General features: G+C 43.0%; 1 protein-coding gene across 2 annotated transcripts; it reads right to left on the reverse strand.

Moving 5' to 3' along the window:
• Window positions 1-3670: 3670 nt before the first annotated feature.
• LOC119649328 lies at window positions 3671-12077 on the reverse strand. Of its 2 annotated transcripts, none has more exons than XM_038051432.1 (2): window positions 11393-12077; window positions 3671-4536 (listed from the first exon to the last, which is right to left on the reverse strand). In XM_038051432.1, exons 1-2 carry the CDS (start codon window positions 11931-11933, stop codon window positions 3899-3901), a joined length of 1179 nt encoding a protein of 392 aa, XP_037907360.1. In that variant the 5' UTR covers window positions 11934-12077; the 3' UTR covers window positions 3671-3898. The 2 variants fall into 2 exon arrangements, with proteins under 2 accessions (XP_037907360.1, XP_037907361.1); XM_038051433.1 differs by lacking the exon at window positions 3671-4536 and adding an exon at window positions 8280-8386.
• Window positions 12078-22238: the final 10161 nt, after the last annotated feature.

The following is a 22238-nucleotide window of genomic DNA, read 5'->3' on the forward strand; positions in this document are numbered from 1 at the left end:
CAAGTGGTAGCAGGTGCCAATCCGGTGAAGGGTTGTAGCTGACTTCTACCGCAAGGCTCGTTCTCTTGATCTAGAAGCCGGTTTCTGATAGACTTTTAACTGCAAGATTTCAGTCCAGATTAATAATGGGGAAGGATGCTTTCTACGAGCAATTACATAAACACAGTTCAGAGGAGGCTTCCTAACGGTGATATTGTGATCATGATGGGTGATCTGAAAGACAAGGTAGCATCTGACAATATCTAGCTCGGATATGTGATGGGGGAAGACGGTTTTAACGACCAGAACGGTAATGATGGGAAGTTGGTGGATTTCTGCAACTTCCACTGCCTCGTCATTGGTGGCACATTGTTTGAGCACAGATCTTGCCATAAGATCAGCTTCATTTCAACTGGCCGAAGCTGTATTAGAAATCAGATCGACCACTTCACGATCAGCAATTGATCTAGAAGTGGTCTGTTGTATGTGCATACCAAAAGCGGCGCTGACATCGGCTTCGAGAGGAATCACCATCTGATGGTTATTTACGTTCGCTTGAGTTTTGCGTCTGCTACTTTCCACAGGGATGGAAAGCTGAGGGGCACAGTTCAACATCGACCGATTGTATGACCCAGATGTCGCTTGACAGTGGTAGCCCGCCTGAGAATATCGGTGAGAAATGGGCCGCCATTAAAAGTGTTTTTATTTTTCGGTGCTACAGAGGTCGTCGGCCACCTTCCAAAATAGGTAGGTAGGTACCAGTGGCCTCTCCAAGGAACTCAATTAGCGTTGTGGTGCGCCGTTTTGATGCTACAACTCCTGAGACCGTGACTACTGTTATGAGAGCAGGAAGGTAGAGTCGAGCCGACTCAGATCTTCAGAGCCAGCCCGTAGCTTTCACGAAGCTCTCCCATCCTGCAGCTAGAAATCTCTCTGAGGTCCCTAAAGAATGGTTTACCTATTGTCCGCAGCCTGACTTTAGCTAAAGCTGGGCAATCACTAAGGAAGTGCCTGCGGGTTTCCCCTTTTTCTTCGCTTCGGCAATGCGAATTGTAAGGTACGCCGAGCCAGGCGGCGTGCAGACCGCCGTAATCTTGTGTGCAGTGCTATGTCCCAAAGCGGCATTATAAGATCTGGCTGACTACAGTCGTTGCAAAGATAATAACAAAAATAATTCTGGAACGCATCAAAGAACATCTGGAAAGCTTGATTGACAAAGAGCAGGCGGGTTTTCGCTTCGAATCCTCCTGGATTGACCACAGCAACACCCTATGGGCCATTTTGGAGCACTGGCGAGGTTTACCTGCTCTTCGCCGATTTCGAAGACTTTCGATGACGTGAACTAATGTTATTATCAGAGTAATTGACGATGGCGCAAAATGTCGTAAAATCTCAGAAGACCTTGAGGTTCAAAGCGGAGTCCATCAGGGTTGTATCCTGTTACTGATATTATTTCTTTTTATTATCGGTGACTATCGTCATGATATCTTGTCTGGAGGACGTGGACGCTTCAATGGATTCTCAAACATCTCGACTACGCTGATAATATGTGTTTTCCCCACAGAGTCATGGACCTTGGCCAAATGGCTTTGGGTTTGGAACGACGCGACGCATCAACAGCGCCCCCTAGTTTGGGAGTAAATACCACCAGTAAATACCAGGTTTACAATGAAAAAATGAAGTTTATTCAAATAAACCTCAATCATTGCACTTGAGCAGAATTTCAGATGTAAATTGCCATCATAAGTGAATCCTACAGAAACCGTGATGGTGGTGTATGGGTCACAGAATCGACTGGTGGAACCGCGATCTGGCCGTGCAGTCGTCAAGTTATAGAATACGATGTGTACGTGTACAGCTGCTACGCCTCACCCAGTTTGTTCCAATTTGGAGACATGTTAGAAAACCCTGTTCTTGATGTAAGGGGACGAAGCCCAAAAGTGATTGCCAGTGACTTCAACGATTGGACCCTCGAGTGGCGAAGCAGGGGGAGAGTAGCGCAAGAAACCAAAATTTATTAAAGGCTTTTATCCAGTTGGATTTAGTTTTGCCCAATGAAAATATTTCGACGAATTTGATAAGACTGATTAGGCTTACCCTGACTGATCAAAACAGTAGGATCACTCTTGAGACCATTCAACATCAACAACGGTCCAAGATAAGAGGATGCCCAATCATGCGTCCTCTTTAACCTGGCCCTGGGAAAAGTGATTCGCGATGCAGATGTCAATGCAAGAGGCACTATCCTCATCAAGTCCATCCAACTACTGGCCTATGCTGATGATATTGACATTATGGGAACAACCCGAGATATACAGTCAACTTTCATCCAGATCGAGCAGGCGGGGCGAAATCTCGGTCTGCACATTAATGACAGCAAGACGAAGTACATGGTGGCAACCTCAGCGCTTTAGATGAAGCGATGGCGTTGGACAGTACGTTCGAGAACTTTTACAGATATCGAATTGGTGTAGCTCGTCGTAAGACCGGGGTGTCTGAATTTCCTTACTAATGTAGGCCTAAACCGGATACCGGTTGTTGCGCCGTTGATAATGATGAATGAAGGTGATGCAAGCACCTTTCGAAATCGTAGGCCTGACATTTACTAGCCCCCAACACTGGTACGTAGTATGCGAGGAATACACCAATAGCGATCACCAAATAATCATCTTTGAATTTAGGAGGAAGCCACAAGCCAGCAAAATAGGATACCTAAAGTCTACTAAGGCAGGTGGCCCCACGGAGAGAGCTCTTCATGTCACATAATGCATCACCAAAGCATGTGACGCGTCCATGCCTAGGAGGTGCTCATTTCTCAGTAGAAGATCCAATTACTGGTCAAATAGTGAATTGGCCAGCCTTCGATCAGTCTGCCACTGTGCCGGACGAATAGATAGGAGTGATCAGGGACAAAAGGAGTATGTCTACAAGGTAGCCCGCAAAAAACCTCTAGTTTGCCATCCAGCGGAACAAGAGGGAATTTTTTAAGGAGCTATGCTCGGAAGCGGATGTAAATCCGTGGAGAATCGCCTATGGAATTGTAATGGGATCGGTGAGAGGCCGGTCATGTTCACAAATCACGTGTCCTACTATCTTGTTGAAAGTCATCCACTGGTTATTCCACTAGCAAGATCTCTGAATATGACGGCAATTCCTTCCTTTTAGATCGCCAGTATGGGTCCCGTGAAGCCCGCTTAACCATTGATGCCTTCAAAATGGTTGCTGGCTTGGCCGAAAATGCAATTCATGGAAAGGGCAGTGCGCCGATTGATATTCCCACCTATCTCTCAGATATTGTCTATAGTTACTGGCGAGAGTGGACGCTCTGATATGAAACCGATGATGGATAGAAGTAGTACGTTGTCTCCGCGGTTGTCAGACAGGGCTCCTACTGAGCCATACTGGTAAAATTCTCGATATTGACGGGGATATCGTCGTTTGGAGTTTTTCGAAAAATTTATCCTATTTACGTCGATTTTTCCAGCCCATATTCTATTTTATAGTTCCTCCTCTAAGATCGGAAATTTCATTCTTTGTGCTGAGATTTCCAATATGTGTTTATTTTTCTCCAATTTATCGAGGTTTTCGATTTTCATGTAAGTGAAAGGTCCTAGCCCTTTCTCCAGATCCAAAAAGATAAATAAAAACGGGAATTGTAGGACAAGCAATTCTAATATTCAAAAAAATACTCTTAAGATTGTATAACCAAATATAATTACACTTATCATTATAATTACTCACAAACATAACTTGGAAAAATCACAATTATAATAGTGGGACAGTTGACAGAACTCACTACATACATTTAATAATTAAAATAAATAAATTCAAACTGTTAACAAATTAACACATAAAATTATGTAATACCGCCATGAAACTTAACTATCTTACACCAGTCAAGCTGGTCCGTAACTAAAATCTATTTTTCCCTCCTCAATTTACAATTAATTTTCGGCTCTTTCAAGTTAACTGGCGCTGCGGTCCGTTTCGGCCTAGTGAGGTTGTTCAGTTGCCTGATACTGGACGAAATTTCCATCAAACTACGGGACGGAGGGCATGGCGATGAGACGCGATTCGTACTTAATACCACCTGATCCCTAGCAATCCCTTGACGCTTGGATCCGTGGATTGTTGTCACTGCTTTATATTTTTTCAAGTCATCGCCTGTCAACCTCTTTAATTTGATATAACATTTTCTAGTCGGGATATTTGTTTTTGCTTTGTAAGGGGTGCTGCACGGAGCTTTCATTGAGTAGAAGTTTGCCAAAATTGTATCCTCCTCGAGAACGGTTCGTTCTGATCTATTTATACTAGGAGAGAATAGTTGTGAAGTTCGATTAGTTGACGAAGCGGCATTTAATAAAGAGTTAGCGTTGGCCTGTTGTCGGTATTCGGCACCGATTCCAACTCTGGACGGAGGAGAAAGTGAAATTTGATTCGATAAATTTTTTTGCAAAGTGGAATAGGAAAGTGATTTTGCTGATAAACATGTTCGACTACATGTTATATCTGCTGTATTCTCTTCTGTGATTGTGTGTATTTGGTGGGCGATTCGATCTGTAAAAAGGAAAAAATACATGCTAAAGTCGAGTAGAGACTACCAAAATTCATGTGGGTTCTGATGGCACATGGCGAGGCAGCGAAGGAAATTGGTCTAAAAATAAGTGCGAATTAAACCATATCATAGTACAGGTGACAATCAGGTGAGAGTGAATACTGAAGCCATCCACAACATATCCCTCCGCGACACCTATAAACGCGAAATGGATGCCGCAATAACAGCAGTCAACAGAGATCCTGGAGATGAAGCATCAACAAATGATCTTCACAACCATCTGAAGAACGTTATCATTGACCCCGACAAGTACAGGAAGCAACCGCACCAGACGCGCAAATTTTACCAACAAGTCAGCAGGATGAAGCCTTATACACCTCGATGCTCATCCTGCCGAGACAAAGAGGGAAATGTGATTTCCGACGGAATGGGCATATTAGAGCTCTGGGTTGAGTACTTTGATGAGCTACTGAACAACCAGAACATCGGCGAGTTGGAGGTCCCGCCAACTGAAGACGACGGACAAATACTGCCACCACCAAGTTTAGGAGAAATAGTCCGTGCAATTCATCGGCTAAAAAATCATGCTCGCCAGGAGCCGATGGAATTACATCCGAGTTGGTTAAATATGGAGGCGACCAGTTACACCAAGTGGTTCATCAACTTGTGCTCAAGGTATGGGACAGCGAATCAATGCCTGACGATTGGCAACGAGGCATTATCTGTCTCATACATAAAAAGGGGGATATCACACAGTGCAGCAATTATAGAGGTATCACGTTGCTGAGTACCATCTATAAGATATTCTCCGCTATCTTGCTAAGCCCCATACGCCCAGAACATCATTGGGCCATACCAAAGAGGCTTCACTCTAGGCAAATCAGCAACAGATCAGATTTTCTCTCTGCGGTAAGCGATGGAAAAACTGTTGGAATATGGACAACAGTTGCACCATCTATTCATCGACTTTAAAGCCGCCTATGATAGCATAGCCAGGGTAAAACTGTACACGGCCATGAGAGAATTCGGTATCTCGACGAAATTGATAAGCCTGACTAGGCTGACCCTAACCAATGTGCGAGGCCAGATAAAAGCAGCAGGATCACTCTCAAGACCATTCGACATCAACAACGGTCTACGAAAAGGGGATGACATAATGCGCCCTCTTTAACCTGGCCCTGGAGAAAGTGATCCCTGAGGTAAATGCAAGAGGTACGATCCTTTTTAAGTCCACCCAACTACTGGCCTATGCTGATGATGTCGACATCTTGGGAAGAACAACCCGAGACGTACAAACTGCCTTCATCCAGATCGAGTAGGCGGCGCGAGATCTTGGGCTGCACATCAATGAAGGCAAGGCAAAGTATATGGTGGCAACGTCAACATCGAAAACCAACCAACCAACCAACAACATCAAACCGCACTGGTCAAACAGGGAGAATAAGAATAGGAGAATACAACTTTGAGACCGTTGATAATTTCTCCTATCTAGGGTCGAAAATCCCAACCGATAACAGTTACGATGAGGAAATCCGCGCACGGTTGTTGTCAGCCAACAGAGCCTATTTTAGCTTACAAAAACTGTTCCGCTCGAAACGTCTCACCATAGGGTCAAAGCTCTTACTGTACAAGACAATGATCTTGCCAGCCCTCATGTATTCCTCGGAGACTTGGGTTCTTAGCAAGAAGAATTGCGAACTCTTGGCCACGTTCGAGAGAAGAATCCTCCAAAGAATTTTTGGCCTCCTACATGAGGATGGACGATTCTATAGCCTACATAACGACGAAATCTATGAGCGATACCATGACCGTCCGGTTGTGGATAAAATCCGGCTGAATAGGTTATGGTGGGCGGGTCACTTAATCCGTATGGAAGAAGATGATCCCACCCGGAAAATCTATAAGGGCAATATCTATGGTAGGAAAAGAAGACGAGGCAGACCTTGCCTAAGATGGAGCGATGGCGTAGATCAGGACGCCAGACAGGTTTTAGGGATATCGAATTGGTAGACCTCGGCACAAAATCGGTATCTCTGGAGTTCCTTATTAAGGCAGGCCCAGAACGGATACCGGTTGTTACGCCGTTGATGATGATGATGATAGTACAAGTTAGAATCATACGATATACTGGAAGCTGGACGCTTCGGGTTTAAAGGTTTTATATTCATCTTATTTGAGAAACTTTCTATACATGTTTTTTGCTTTGTATAGTTAAAAATTATAAATATTCTATCATATATTTCAAACTCCAAGATATATTAAGACGTAAATATTATCATCATCATCATCAACGCCGCAACAAACAGTATCCGTTCTAGGCTTGTCTTAGTAAGGAACTGCAGGCATCTCGGTTTTGGGCCGAGGTTCACCAATTCGACATCTCTGAAAGCTGTTTGGGGTCCTACACCATCGCTCCATCTGAGGTGGGGTCTGCCTCGTTCTCTTTTTCTACCATAGACATTATCCTTATAGTCTCCGATCAGGATAATCATCCATACGGATTAGGTGACACGCCCACCGCAACCTGTTGAGCCGGATTTTATCCACAACTAGAAGGTTGTGGTATCGCTCATAGATTTCATCGTTATAGACGCTGCGGAATCGTCCATCCCCATGTAAGGGGGCCAAGAATTCTTCGCAAGATTCTTCTCTCGAAAGCGGCCCAGAGTTCGCGATTTTTCTTGCTAAGAACCCAGGTCTTCGAGGAATACATGAGGACTGGTAAGATTATTGTATTTTAAGAGCTTTGACCCTTTGGTGAGACGTTTCGAGCGAAACGGTTTTTGTAAGCTGAAGTAGGCTCTGTTGACTGCTTATAATCGTGCGCGGATTTCATCATCATAACTGGCATCGGTTGTGATCTTCGACTCTAGATAGGAGAAGTGGGTCGATGCTGTTTGAAAGTATAAACATTCACTCATTATAGCGTATGTGTCGAAGTTAGTAGAAAAATTTATTACCATATTTTATGTGTGAGCAACCCTTTCCAATTGAAATTAGGTTCCTCTTTCTCTCACTTACTAGTAACGTATTGACTCAATTTTGCACCAGGGCAAAAACTGATTTTATAACATTTAAGTAATAAAGAAAATATTACTATTGTAATGGGAAAATACATTTTGATAGTTATTGTTTGAATACGTGCTAAGCTAGTTTACAATGAGAGCCCTTAGGATTGCGACATTCAGCCGAGCGACGTGACTGAGTTGCCTGCCAGATAATATTTTGCAGTAACGCGCATCATTTATGTATAGTGGCCTGTTATGATTTTGTCTGTTAAAATGCCTTGTTAAAATGCCAAAACATGCCGTTTTTTGCAAAAGCCTGCAAGTTAGTGCTGAATGTAGTGTCGCGCCGTATAGCGTACCGTTTTCCTGTGGTGGAATTGTAATCCTGTTAGAACAATGAAAAACCTAATGGCTAGCGATGGAAAACAGGCAGGTTAAACAATTCTTTTTTAAACAAAACATTAACTTTCTTGAAAAAAAAAACAGATAAATTATTCAAGTCATAATAACAGAATATTTCATTTTCAGACTTTCTCCTAGTTTTCTGGTCCATGGACTCCTCTTTTTGGGCTAACACCAAAAGTTAAAAAAAAAAGAAATGCAGAAGATTTTATCCGTGGCAGAAGTGAGGTAGTACCTGATTACAAAGAGATATTGATGCAGAAGACCTGCCGGCAGGTTCATCTTCGCCTCTTACATCGATTCGTTGAAGGTTCTAGAAAAATTATACAAAAGCCCTGCTGTGTCCGTGGTTTCTCAGCATTCATATCACTTTGTTCTCCTTGCTTGCAGCATATTTACTTTTCTTCTACTTAACTCCCTTTAACAATTTTGGCTGTTACACCTGGAATTGGAATTGTTTAACCATCCAAAACCCAAATTTATTTTTAGGCCCGAATCTATTAATAAAAACCAATTCTTCTTCTTTTTCTTCAGCCCTTTTAATTTTAATTTTTTTTTTATGGTGCATAGTTGACAATAAAATGACCCACTTATTCTCTGCTTCAAAAGGGTCTTTGCTAAATCTAGTGTAGTAAAAAAATTATCTGCGTAAACTGTGCGGCCTATATGCATGTATTTCTTCGTCAGCTCTTGCACAGCTTCCTGCCCTTGATTCACTTCACGTTTTTGATCCTGTTGCTTCTCAGATAAATCACTTCCTTCAATGGAAAGTGTGATTTAGAGTCACACAACTACCATACTTTTATACCGTATTTAGCCGGTTTTGAAGGTATGTATTGCGTAAACCTTGTACGACCTCTGTACGGAAGCAGTTCTTCATCGACTGTCAAAGAATCGTGCGGTATGTATACCGCTCGCTTGCATCATTGTCCACACGTTTTGCTACTTTTTAGGCGTTCTGTGCGAGTGTTTACGTTGTCAAAGCGTCCAATGGCAGCAGTTTTATATATAGGTGCATGGGTAGCTCCCCATAATTCCTTGACTGGCACAGCCCAGCATGCAAAATTATTACCAAAAATGTATCCATCTCCGCCATACTGAAAGGTTCCCACTGTTTTTACTTCTGAGGGTGAGCATCAATCCATTCCTAAGCCATTTGTTGTTCTTTTCGGGTTGTTTTCCGTAAAATAGCAATGCAACCGGCTCCGTGATAAAGGATTTAAATATTTGTAGTGGATCATTTGCTGGTATCAATGGGCCCGATTTCCTTCGGCTGTAATCCACCACATTATGAGCACGAACCCGTGAACTTGGTGGCTGAGTCTTCGTAATCAATACTGATCTCGGTTTTGCAATCTGGTTCTTCATTATAAATTTCATTGTATGTCGGATCTTCTTCATCCTCATCATTTGCTAATGGATTGAACAGATTTTCTCATCTGCTTCGTCAAATCGACGCGCTAAACTTTCCAATTGAATGTTTCCACTGTCCATTATCTACAATACAAATAAATCTAACGTAATTTCTGGCATACAAAAACAAGCAAAAGCAAATTTACCTCAAAATCTATGTAAACCAGTTTTTCCAAAGCGAAATTATATTTTCGGTACTGAACAAAACACGACTGTACTCTTCAAATGGTACTTCACAAATAAACAGCGGATACTAATTCCGGAATTTTCCATAAACGCGGAAGGTAAACAAAAATTCATGCGAAAAATGGTTGAAGGTCCCTGAGGATCTATTACCGTCATAAACTACATAACAAAAGTAAATGTGTATAAAAATTAAACTATTGCCCCGATCACTTCGATTTTTTTTTGTAAATACAGAAAACAATATGCTTCTGGTATACATGTCGGGTCGAAGGTACCATACTTTGGTGTAAATGGTCGTAAGATCGTTTTAAAAGTCAAAAAGCGCCCCAGGGGCCTATTCATTATTCGGAAAGTTAACAAATCCATTATCCTCCTTAAAATTTCCCATCCACTCATTTTAAAAATATTAATTTTAAAATGATAATTTATATTTTCAATTCTATTTACAAAACCTAACTTCCAACAAATCATAAGATGCATTTAAACATTTCAAGGTTAATATAGAAATTTTCAGACATTTCAAAAAGGATCATTAACCTTCCTTGTTGTTGCTGGCACATAGATTCAATTAAGTTGTATATTACGAAATGCATTACTAACGCTTGATTTTGCTTACGAATACTGAATTTCTGTTGTAATCAAGTACCAAGTAATGTCATTTTTAGGAAAATTGCGCTAATACATTTCCCGTATAAACTTTATAAAAATCACATTTCGATCTACAATGTAGTAATTTTAGCGGGGGCCCCGCTGGTCACGGTAGTTCAGGCATTGACTCTGGCTAATAGCCGAGAAGAAGAAGAAATTAGAATCCCCCATTTTCATTGGATTTGCCCCGCGGTAGCATTGGCGGAAACCTTGGAGTTTTCAGATTGGTAACCTACCTAGTGGTAATCACAAAAACCTCGTGTGCAAGAATGTTTTGTTCGTGGTGGACTTAAAAGTGGCAATCAGCAATCTGAGTCAAATCAGGGTAATAATCTCGGGCGAGAGCAATGCTGACCACATTGCAGTGTACTGTAACGTTACGGTCTTGAATGAAGTTTTCTTAAACACTTCAAGGTTTTGATCCAATATCGATTGTTGCGCCAACGATTATTATATCAACAGAATGCCTTTGACTGTGCCAAGAAGCTTTAAAGACTTAGGGTATTTCAAGGGGCAAGCGAAGTACGTTGATGACTTATTAACTAGATTTAAGTTCACTTGAAATACTCAGAAGCCAGCAAGCGGCCAGATCAACCGAAAATTTCGGTGCTAGTACCTATGGTAGGTATCAGTGGCCGCTCGGAAAAGGCCAATTAGCGCGGTGGTGCGCCGTTTTGGTGTCGTAAACTCGTAAGACCATGACTGCTGTGATAAAAGCAAAGAGGCAGATTCCAGCAGGCTCAATACATCAGAGCCAGCCCGTAGTATTCATGAAGGAAAGTAACTATCGCACTCTGTAATTATAGATCTCTGTGAGATGATTTTCTAGTGCCCATAGCATAGCTCTAAATAGAGCCGGGCAATTGCAAAGAAAGTGTCTGAGGGTTTCTTCCTCTTCTCCGCAGCTTTGACAGTTTAGTGGCATGGTCCGTCATAGGTGAGGAAACACCCGAATCGACTCCACAGATCGTCTTTGATCCGTCAGTAAAGAATACTGTATCATAGCTTTGCAATATGCTGCCGGTCTTCCTCTCCGCCCTGGTTGGAAAATCCAAAACAAAGTTTCTCGTGAAGTTTGGCTTGCATGTGGCGGATGCACAGAGTTATTGTTGTAAGCATTGGTTGCAAATTGACATTTAAGGATTCGAAAATGAAACGATGAAAAGCATTACTATTGCATTAAAATCTAAAATTACGTTACCTAGCGGATCTTCGATGGTTTCATCCACTGTTAAGCTGGGACCGTCAAGGTCCATGTCACTACTTGTAGCCTCATCGGGAGTCGATTGAATGTTTTCCGCCTCGTCCTTATCGGAGCTTCTATATCGTCGCCGCCTCCTAGTTTGCACGTATGAAATCACTCCTTCCCCGTCATTTTCTCCCAGTGGATCTATATTTTCCTTGCAAGAATCGGCGTTTTCTAGCTTCCGTGGAGTTGGCTGAACTAGTCGAACGGAGCGCTTCGACATGCTCCTATCATTATCCAGGCTAAGCTTAGTTTTATCCAAGTCGTCAGGTTGCTCTTCGAATAATCTCTGCAGTTCGTACATGGCGCCGTTGCAGGTCTTGGAAACATCCCGCAATAATGCTATGTGCCGCGTTTTGAGGCTTTGAGCGACATACCTTTCCGCCAGCAGTTTTCGGTTCAGGAGGACAATTTCATTTTTCAACTTTTGCACTTCTTGGCGCAGTTCCTGGTTTTGTAAGCTCAGTGCCTTGTTAATATCTTTGTACATATTCATTTTAACCACAAAATGAGCAAAGCTATTGCAGCAAATGCACTTAAAGATTGAAGACTCCAAAGCCTTTGCTGAACTTGAAGTATATGCCAACCACAAAACTTGCTAATTTAAGTAAAAGGACCAAAAACTAATAATTCTACAAAAGCCGGCAATCTTAAAGCGAGCAGCCGTTAGTAAACAGGACACCGGAGTAGAATTGTCAACATTCACCTATTGTGAATTGATGTAACAACCGCGACGTGGTACGTTCAATGCACTGTAAAGCATATCAGCCGGAAAATAATGATATTTCTATGGGAAATTCTAGTAAGCGAAGGGCCGAGAATTTACAAATTGATGTATTGGAGTGTTTACAAATTATGCAGTCGTGCTAATAATTCTCAATTATCTTACTTTTTTACTATTTTCAACTTTTTTATGCATCTTAAAGCCACGCATCATTGAAATAATGATAAATGATAATGTATCGAATTTTGTGACGTCATTATGAACGATTTCTTCTTATAACCGTCACAAATGTTCATTAAGCAAATCCGTGAAAGGAATGAAATCGAATTTTTAGCTTTTTTTGTGATATTTGGCAACAATAAATTAATAAGCAACGACAACGGAATAATGATTTGCGTATTTTTTCATGGAACGTGCGCTCCCTGTACAGACCGAATGCTGATTAGCAGCTAGCCGATACCCTGTCGCAATATAAAGCTGTAACAGCGCTGCAAGAGATGCGTTGGACAAGGATCGGTTTCCTAGAGTAGAGCCATTACACCATATATTGTATTATAGCGGCCATCCAGTGAAACACCTGCTCCGACTAGGTTTCTTAGTCAGCCAAAAAATGAAACCTGCTGTTATCGCCTCATAAACGTTCACGACTCTACAGAGGAAACTGCAGAGTCGGAGAAGGATACCTTCTACGAGGCAGTCGACCGCACCTTCGAAGGCTGTCCAAAGTATGTTATCAAAAGAATACTTGGAGATTTCAATAGTTTATCCGGAGCCCGTATTCAGGCGATACCTCGGCTCCCATAGATTACATAGGGATACCAATGATAACCGACTGCGGATTATTCAGTTAGCAGTATCGCGCAAATGGTTGTTGGAAGAACCTGGTTTGTGCGGAAAGTGGTCTACAAATATATGTAGGTCACTCTAAATGGAACCACTTTCAACCAAATCGACCACGTGTTGATTGAACGCCGCCACGTCTCGGCAGCCCTCCGTACCACTTATACGGGGGAAATGGATGCCGCGATAACCACAGCTAAAAGATGTCTTAGAGATGAAGCATCAACAAGTGATATTCACACCCACAGAAGGACGTTATTATTGATACGGCCACAAACATACTTGGTCCCAGCCGCAAGAAAAGTCGGAACAGCTGGTTCGACGATGAATGTCAGCTAACAACGGAACGGACGAATGCCGCATAGTAATTTTGCATTTTTAAAGAACGCGCCTACGCGCAGAGACTTGTCACGAACTCCGTTGAGCGGAGAAGCCACTTCACAAACGGAAAAAGGAAGTCTGGGAGAACCAACTAGTTTGTGAACTCAAAAAGTGCAGGGAGCAGCCGCACCAGGTAGGGAAGTTTTATGAACAAATCAGCAGGATGAAGCCATATACATCTTAATGCTTATCCTGCCGAGAAAAAGAGGGAAATCCGATTCACGACAGAATGGGCATATAGGAACGATGGGATGAATATTTTGATGCACTACTCAACAACCAAAATATCGGAAAGTTGGCCCTTAACATCATTTCAAAAAGGCTTCACTCCAGGCGAATCAGCAACAGATCAGATTTTCTCTCTGCGGCAAGCAATGGAAAAACTGCTGGAATATGACCATCAGTTGCACCATTTTTTCATCGAATTTAAAGCCGCCTATGACAGCATAGCCAGGGTAAAACTGTACACGGCCATGAGAGAATTCGGTATCCTGACGAAATTGATAAGACTGACTAGGCTAACTCTGACCAATGTGCGAGGCCAGATAAAAGCAGTAGGATCACTCTTGAAACCCTTCAACATCAAAAACGGTCTAAGATCTATCATGTGTCCTCTTTAATCTGACCCTGGAGAAAGTGATTCACGATGCAGATGTGAATGCGAGAGGCACCATCCTCCTCCACTGGCCTATGCTAACGCTACTGATACTATGTGAAAAACAATTCGAGATGTACCTTCATCCAGATCGAGCAGGCACCGCAATATCTGGGGCTGTACATAAATGAAGGCAAGACGAAGTACATAGTGGCGTAACGTTGAAAATTTCTCCTATCTAGGATCGAAAATCGCAACCGGTGACCAAGAGTCGTTGGGGGTACACGCGGCGGCATTAACAACACCACGCCGTTTCAGTACTTGCCGAAGCACTTTTCCCCACCGTAGAACTGCTGAGTTTCGGGACGAATTCCAAAGAGCGTGTATAGAATTCCCGGAAATGAATCCTTTGCATAGATCAGGTCCGACAACTTCGAGAATTCTAACTCAAATCATTGCATCTCGACTGTCTGCTGATATGTCGCTGCTGCAACTACAATCTCTTGTGTTGTGGTACGGTTACGGCTGTCAGATTACACGGACAGAAGATTCGCTTCGTGTCATTGGTTTGAGTGACCGAAGAGATCCACCATGGAAAATTCGTCTAGAACGTCGGCGTGACTCACTAAGGCAGGACGTTGCTAGGCTGACTCAACTCAGCTCTGGCAGTGCCAGCAGCCCGGTGAAGAACAAAGTGCAGAGGGTTTACAGGAACTATGCCATCTCCAGTGAGACAGCCGTAGTTGAAATTCTGGACACACTAAAGCAGAAACTTTCGGTTACGACGGTATGGTGAAGTCACTCCAGACGTTTCCAGAATGCAATACACGCGGATGTTACCGAAGAGAACGAATCATAAACAGCTCGAAGAACTGGAGGGGCCCTGGTCTGGATAGGGTGCAGAATTTTTGGTACAAAAAGTTCACCAGTATCCATTAGTCGGCCGGAGCAATTTTCACCCTTTCTCACTGCGGGTATTACCTACCTTATCCCTAAGAAGGACACATTGCAGGACCCTGCAGACACAAGACCGATTACTTGGTTACCAACCCTCTTCAAATTCATAACGTTCATTATTAGTGAAAGGGTCAATGCACACCTCGGGACCAACAACATTCTGTCCAAGGAGCAGAAGGGCTGCCGAGTTGTGTCAAGGGGTTGAAAAGAGCAACTCATTGTCGACTCATCGACTCGGTAGTTGTAGGACAAGCAACTAGAGGCCAAAGAAACCTCTTTAGTTGCTATATCAATTATGTCAAGGCTTTCGATAGCGTCCCGCACACCTGGCTAATCGATGGTTTACATCTGTATTGCATTGAATCGAAACTAATAAAGTTTTTGGCGACAGTCATGGAAGGGTGGTATACCACCTTATCAGTGCATATCCATGTCATCCATCCCTTTCATGGCTACTGAATGACGCGAGAGGGCATGGTTTTGCAAAAAAATATGGCCTACGTACTAAGTGGGAAGTGGCACACTTGATGTATTTAGATGATATCAAGCTCTATGCTGGTACTGACGACCTTAGAAGTCTATTGCGAATAGTAGACATGTTTAGCCGTGATATTCGGATGGAATTTGGATTAGACAAGTGTCGAATCCTAGCCATTCGCAAAGGTCATCACGAACCGCATGCCGGACATAGCATTGGCGACCTCCACATCCAAACTATGACCGAGACAGACTTGGGGTCTACCTAGGAATTCTGTAAGGAACCCAAGCTTGAGTTGGTGATCTGAAGGATTTTCTGCTATCCGAATTCCTTCCACGTGTAAAGCTGTTGCTGAAATCGCAATTCTCGGGAAGAATCAAATAAGCGCATTGAATATATTTGTCATTCCTTCACTGACTTGCTTTCGTAATATTGCCGTGGACGAAAACCGATCTGAAAAACGTCCAGCGGCGGATACGCACAACTATGTTAAACTTCCGAAGGCATCATCCAAACTCTGCCGTGGAGCGGATGAACCTGTCTTGTGACATCGGAGGTAGGGGTGTGGTTGACGTGGCGGCACAACATCATCGCCAAGTCGTCTCGTTGCACGCTTATTTTTACATCAAAGAGCAGGCGAGTCCCTTGCATGCAGTTGTCTGTAAGGCAGACTGTGGACTGATTCCAGCTAACTTGAAGGATCGATCTTTCAATCCTCTGAGTGGAGTGAAGTCGGACCAAGAGCTGATCGATGAATGCATGGTAAACACGTTATCTTTTGCAGTCATTCGTCGATTTGCATTTGTCGAAAGATGGCTGTGTGCTGGGAGCTCTTTGTTATTGCTTATAAAAAGCTCATAATGAAAAAGCGGGTGAAGAACGACCAGTGCAAAAAATGTGGTTCGGCGTTCGAGACGTTGGACCATCTCATTTCTGGCTGCGTTGTTATGACACCGGTGCAATACAGCACCGGACATAATATTGTATGTAAAGTGATCCATCAAAACCTTGGATACAAGCATAGGCTGATCACGGGAACATGTCCGGTTTACCGATATGAGCCGCAAGCAGTATTTCATAGTATGGGGGTATGGGATATGGGGGTATGTACTGGGACCGGCAAGTTCTAACTGATCGGCATATTCCACACAACAAGCCTGACGTGATGCTGCTTTTCCCCCATAATAGCAACATTGAAGGAAAATACCTACCACCTGCCACCCCTTTATAGTTTAAGTAGTTAGGATCATCCGAGCCTAAATGCTTGGCACTTAGTGCTAGTATTAGGTAAAATCCGGGATCTGCCGAGATTGTGACAACTCGGAAATAATAATAATAATCGTTGGCGCAACATCCAATTGGATCAGGGCCTTGAAGTGTGTTAGAGAATTTCATTCAAGACCGTAACGGTACACTACAGGATTACAGTACCCTATAGGAGGCAATGTGTTCAGCATTGCGCTCGCCCGATTTAACTCACGTACTCATTCACAGCTGAGTCGACGGCGTCAAATCACGATACAAATTCCACTACTACCAGTGAGATTTGAACCGCGACCTCCCGTATCATAGCCTCGTGCTCTAACCGCGCAGCTATCCGGACACGATAAAATAAATAGAAAATTTAAAAAATAAAATACAGTGTGCTTAGGTTCGTCTTAAACATATAACGTTTTCATGGTATTAAGAATTAATTGGAATTACTGGACTGAAAACAATAGAAATTTGTAGGCAAACTACAAAACAAAATTATTTCATACTGTAGCAACGTTAATGACGTTTCGAAGGTGGTTTGATTTTTCGACTACAATTTTTTTATTTCCGTATGTATTTTTATTCTATCCTTACGTGCCTCGACAAGGGAACCAGGGCCTCCCAGATTCGCTTACTTCAACTTGACTGTCGTCTCCGTCGTCCTGGCACATCCTATATACTGCTTTTAAATTCCAATAAAACATAATTAAGGGCCTTATGGACTGGATGATTCTAGATGACCCGTTCGTCGTTATGTAGGCTGCGGAATCGTCCATCCTCAGGTAGGGGACCAAAAAATCTTTGGAGGATTTTTCTCTCTAACGCGGCCAAAAGTTCGCAATTTTTCTTGCTAACAACCCAGGTTTCTGAGCAATACATAAAGACTGGCAAAATCATTGTCTTGTACAGTAAGAGCTTTGACCTTGTGGTGAGACGTTTCGAGTGAAACAGTTTTTGTAAGCTGAAATAGATTCAGCCAACAACTGTGTGCGAATTTCATCGTCATAGCTATTATAGGTTGTGATTATCAGCCCTACGGAATCCCCAGCCTGGAGAACCAAATGTCCTGTTTTTAGGCGCTAGGCGCCTTCATCCTTCTCTCGCTGCAGTTTTTCGTTAAGAAAGCGGTGTAGACGGACCTTTACCTCGGTATGGAGACTTAGGCCTCAGGTAGCAATGTATACATATTTCCATCATTAGGCCGATAGGTTCAGGTGAAATGCATTGCATGAAGGTCAGGCGCATCGCCATCTGTGGCAATAGTCAAGTTGCCTTGAGGTCCTTGAGTAATGCTTTGCTCACTTCAAAAATCGTTCAGGAATATAGAAATCGATTGAACTCTGTTTCTAGATTCAATACAGTGGAACTGCTCTAGGTACTCAGTCATTGCGGGGTGAAGAAAGTCAATTGGCCAATAATTTGTGGTTTTCAACCCCAAATCAACCCGCATCGCAGCACAAAAATAAATCCTGGACCGGGGTGAAAATTATGCGGCTCCAGCTTGGGGCTTAACCACAAATTATCAGGAGTTCGTTAAGTTTTTTTAATCTACTTTGCGGATAATATTAACACTCATCTTCAACTGCATATCTCCAGACTTAACTTGGAATCCTAATTGACTTATAATTAAAATTAATATTTCCTTAATTACATTATAATCTCCAAAAAAACATTATTACCAGATTAACAGAATTAGTAATTAGCGAATCAGCCTAATTAACTTTACAGCCAACGGCAGTATAAAAAAGGAACTTCCTTGGTTTGTCAGCCATTACAACATTGATTTTTTGTTTATATACAGCAAAGCTTAAATAAACACTCCAACCATGAGTTCATACAAAGTTTTTAAAGAAACTTCAGAATTAGCATTGGGCGAGTGCCCAGATTGTGCACTCTTACGATTAAAGTACGCTATTTTCGAAACGGACGAAGTTATTTCATCAACCCAAGTAGAAGCTTGCGAATCATCTGAGACGACCCTGGTGCAAACCACCTTCAAGGTACCACAAGAGCCGATTCTACCAAAAAGTTTTCCTGCCACCGTGGAGGCTACGCCAATAAGAAAGAAGCTGTATCGTCCGAGGATATTACTTCGCACCGTTCTACAAAAATCCGATCATCAGATGATTCTGCCAAATCAAGAAAATTCGTCAACCCTGGACGATCTGGTCAAAACATATGAATTAGGTAAAGTGGCATACGCCGATTTCGACTTCCATGAGTTAGTGACTTCTACTCCAGCAAGAGTGTTAGAAACAAAAACCCACTTTTCACTGAAGCGTAAGCGCGAAGAAGATGAGGGTCATTCGGAAGTAGTCCCAAATGAGTTATCTGCACCAGCAGCTAAGAAGATTTGTTTGGTAAATGACTCGCCCGTCTTTTTCAAAGGTCGCAGACCCAGTCAGAGGAAAACTTTTAGAATTTAATTTATTTTGACAATGTTATTTTTTCCTATTAAATAAATTGTTTAATTGTAAAAGTATGTGCACATTAGCTTAATTTTCAATTCAGAATTGGTTATCCTTTTGAACCCTGTTATCAGATGGCCTGGTTTAGCTCTAGACTGATTTCACTTAAATATAATTCGTACTCATTACGTGTTTGCGATTATATTTAAGTGGAGCATTTTCCATCTATTGTTACTTTCGGTCACGCTGCTCCCAGGGCAGAGGTGAGGGAGCGTCTGATGAGTTGCGTCTGCCCTGGACGAAAGCGTCAGTCAATTTTTTGTTTTTTTTTGTAATCTTTGGGGGTTTTAAAAATGAAATTTCGTCTGCTTTAGCGAAAAAAACTGTAATTTCCCTCATACCCGGGTTTTTAGTACTTTGGGTAAGGCAAGGAATTTCGCAAGTTGATACGTGTCTGCAATGAAGAACCTGAATCCACGGAACATTTCCTATGTGAGTGCCTCCTTATTTGGGCACATCAGACATACAATTTTTGGTGCTGATGTGCTACAACTGTAGCGAGCAGCATCACATCCAAACGGAAATCCTGCGATAAATGGACGAAACCGGGACATTCCGCATTTCTAGCCCACTTTACAAGTGTACCCTGCAGGAACCTTTGCAAGGATATATCGACCACGGATTAGACTTGTGAAGCCACAGCAAAGCGTCCGGCAATCAAAAGAAACAGAATTGTGACTTTGTGTTAGCTATACGTAGTAGGCAAATGAGTTCTATATCCTATTTTACATACTACAACTAGTTTCCGCTCTTTTCTGCTTCGCAGTAATTGCTCATAACCAACGAAGACCAAACGCAATGCATTGTTACGTATTGCACAGTTGGTCATAGTATTCGCTATTCAGAGTTGTATGAATAAGTACCGAAAAGGCGGATCTGGTTCAGACTGGACTGACATTTATCAGTACTACGCAGTGGCATATGTGTAAGTCTTTGCGCTTCAATGAGGATTATTTCTACAGAGTCCATCTTCAAAGCGTGAAATGTAGAGACCACCAAACTGTTCAATGAAAGCGATGGGCCAGAAAACTTTTACATAGAGAGACCTCGATATACTAACAAAATGGGTCCCAGTGCCAATTTGTTGATGACCACAACAGTAAGCCTAACTATTGATGGAATAATGAAGTGCCTAACCTTCACTCGGATCATTATCGGGACGAACAATTACCCAGAAGAAGATAAATAGGACTGATGGAAAGGAAACTGCAAGTTAGTTGTGCAACGAAGTGAGGGAAATTGTTGAAAGGAGTCTGTTCAGAGACCGATATAAATTTGTGATGGGTTGCGATCTGTTCTACTACTTCTAAATAGCTGAAGTCCGTGTTGATATAGAAAATTGGCACACATCACTTTAAGCAATTAAAATTGTGCTGATATGAAATATCTATCAAATTTGGTGAAGTGAAAGCGAAAGAAAGGCGACTTTGGTACGACATTAATGTTCGAAACAAAGAGAATATTGTCTCGGAAGGATAGAGCAAGAACTTTGTCCTGCGCCTGGTGCGTATACTGTTATATATGCTCCACAATATGTATATAATGATATATGTTATTTAATCTTGAAAAGCTAAGGCTACGGCATGAATAGCATTGGTCGTGGTAGGATGTGCACTTATGTTGTACAGACAAAAATTCACCTAGCAAGAAACGCAAAGAGTTTTTTTTTGGGGTAGGGTAGGTGAATGCATTTACGCACACAGTGTTGGACTCCCGATTCGGTACGTCGTCGGACTACCAACTAAACACCTCCCCATCGTCAGAGAGCTAGCCTGGAACCGTTTGTCACATTACTTCGGGCCAGCCCCCGAACTCTCTCGCCTTGCGGAGCCTTCAAATCAGGGAATTCCTTTCACCAACGGGAGGGGAGAGGAGGAAGGGAACTGTTAGTTCAAGGAACCCCCTGCCATCCGGCTCCTCCACCGGTCGAGTTCTATCTTCTTAGCAACGAGAGGGGTCCGAACGTAATGGGCAACACGGTTCCAGCTGTCAGCAGTCCTCAGCATCTCTTCCACAATGTTGTCTGAGAGAGATCCCCTGTGTTTAAATAGAGCTGCTGACGAACCCCATCCCACCTTCTACAAGAAAAAAAAGTGTGGTGGGCATCGTCCACAACTCCATTGCACAATGCGCCTTTCCAATCTTGTGCAGGTAAGACTAAAAATTTCCATGCCCACTTAAAAATTGGGTAAGGAAATAGTCAATCTCACCATGCTTCCGATTCAGCCACGCACCTAAGTTGCCGATGAGCCGCGCAGTCCATCTCCCGCGATCACCATCACGGCCGGTTCAGAGACTGTGCGGTACGCAGACGCCACCCGTAAAGCTCCCCGTCTCTGTACTTGCGCGAGGCGTCTACGATATACCTCCTTGTTAAGAGCGCCAGCCCATACCTCTGCACCGTAGAGCAGGGCAGACTGCGTTCAGCTCATCAGAAGACGTCGCCTACTAGACGTAGGACCCCCAATGTTTGTCATTAGCCTATTTAACGCCGAAACTCCAGCCGCAGCCTTGTTTGCTGCTGCTTGGATTTGCTCAGAAAAGCTCATCTTTGAGTCAAGGGTCAACCCGAGGTACTTTACCGCTGATTTTGACTCGATTATCGACTCGCCGAAAGATATGGGACGCAGGGTCGGAATTCTCTTCTTAGTCAGGATGACTACTTCGGTTTTTTCCAGTGCAAGGTTGAAACCACGCTTACCCGTCGCATAAATATGCCGAGTCTGCTTTGCGCCTGTTCGACAGTGCGTCCAGCAACAAGCGCTGCGACATCATCTGCGTAGCCGACCAAACGCGACTCTTCTGGCATGTCGAGTTTAAGCAGACTGTCATAGGTAGCGTTCCAGAGACCCGGCCCTAGGATGGATCCCTGTGCTACCCCCGACGTGACCTCCATCCACCTTTGACCCTCTAGTGTTTCATAGAGCAGGGAGCGGTTCCTCAGATAGTCCCTCAAAATCCGTAAGAGATAGTTCGGCACGTTGAAGGCATTGTCTAGTGTGCCTAGAATATCTTTCCATCTTACGGAATTGAAGGCGTTTCTGACGTCAAGCGTTACGAGGAGCACCACCCGTCGAGTTCGGCGGCTATGTGCCTCTGCTCGT

The sequence above is a fragment of the Hermetia illucens genome, chromosome 2 (genome assembly GCF_905115235.1).
Source record: "Hermetia illucens chromosome 2, iHerIll2.2.curated.20191125, whole genome shotgun sequence".
NCBI classification, from domain to species: domain Eukaryota; kingdom Metazoa; phylum Arthropoda; class Insecta; order Diptera; family Stratiomyidae; genus Hermetia; species Hermetia illucens.

Excerpts from the sequence above, each read along its gene's own strand:
- LOC119649328 (XM_038051432.1), bottom strand. The coding sequence starts at position 11,933 with ATGAATATGTACAAAGATATTAACAAGGCACTGAGCTTACAAAACCAG. Across the intron at positions 4,537-11,392 it reads AACCATCGAAGATCCGCTAG|ATCGAATCGCCCACCAAATA; the intron begins GTAACGTAATTT and ends TCCTTTTTACAG.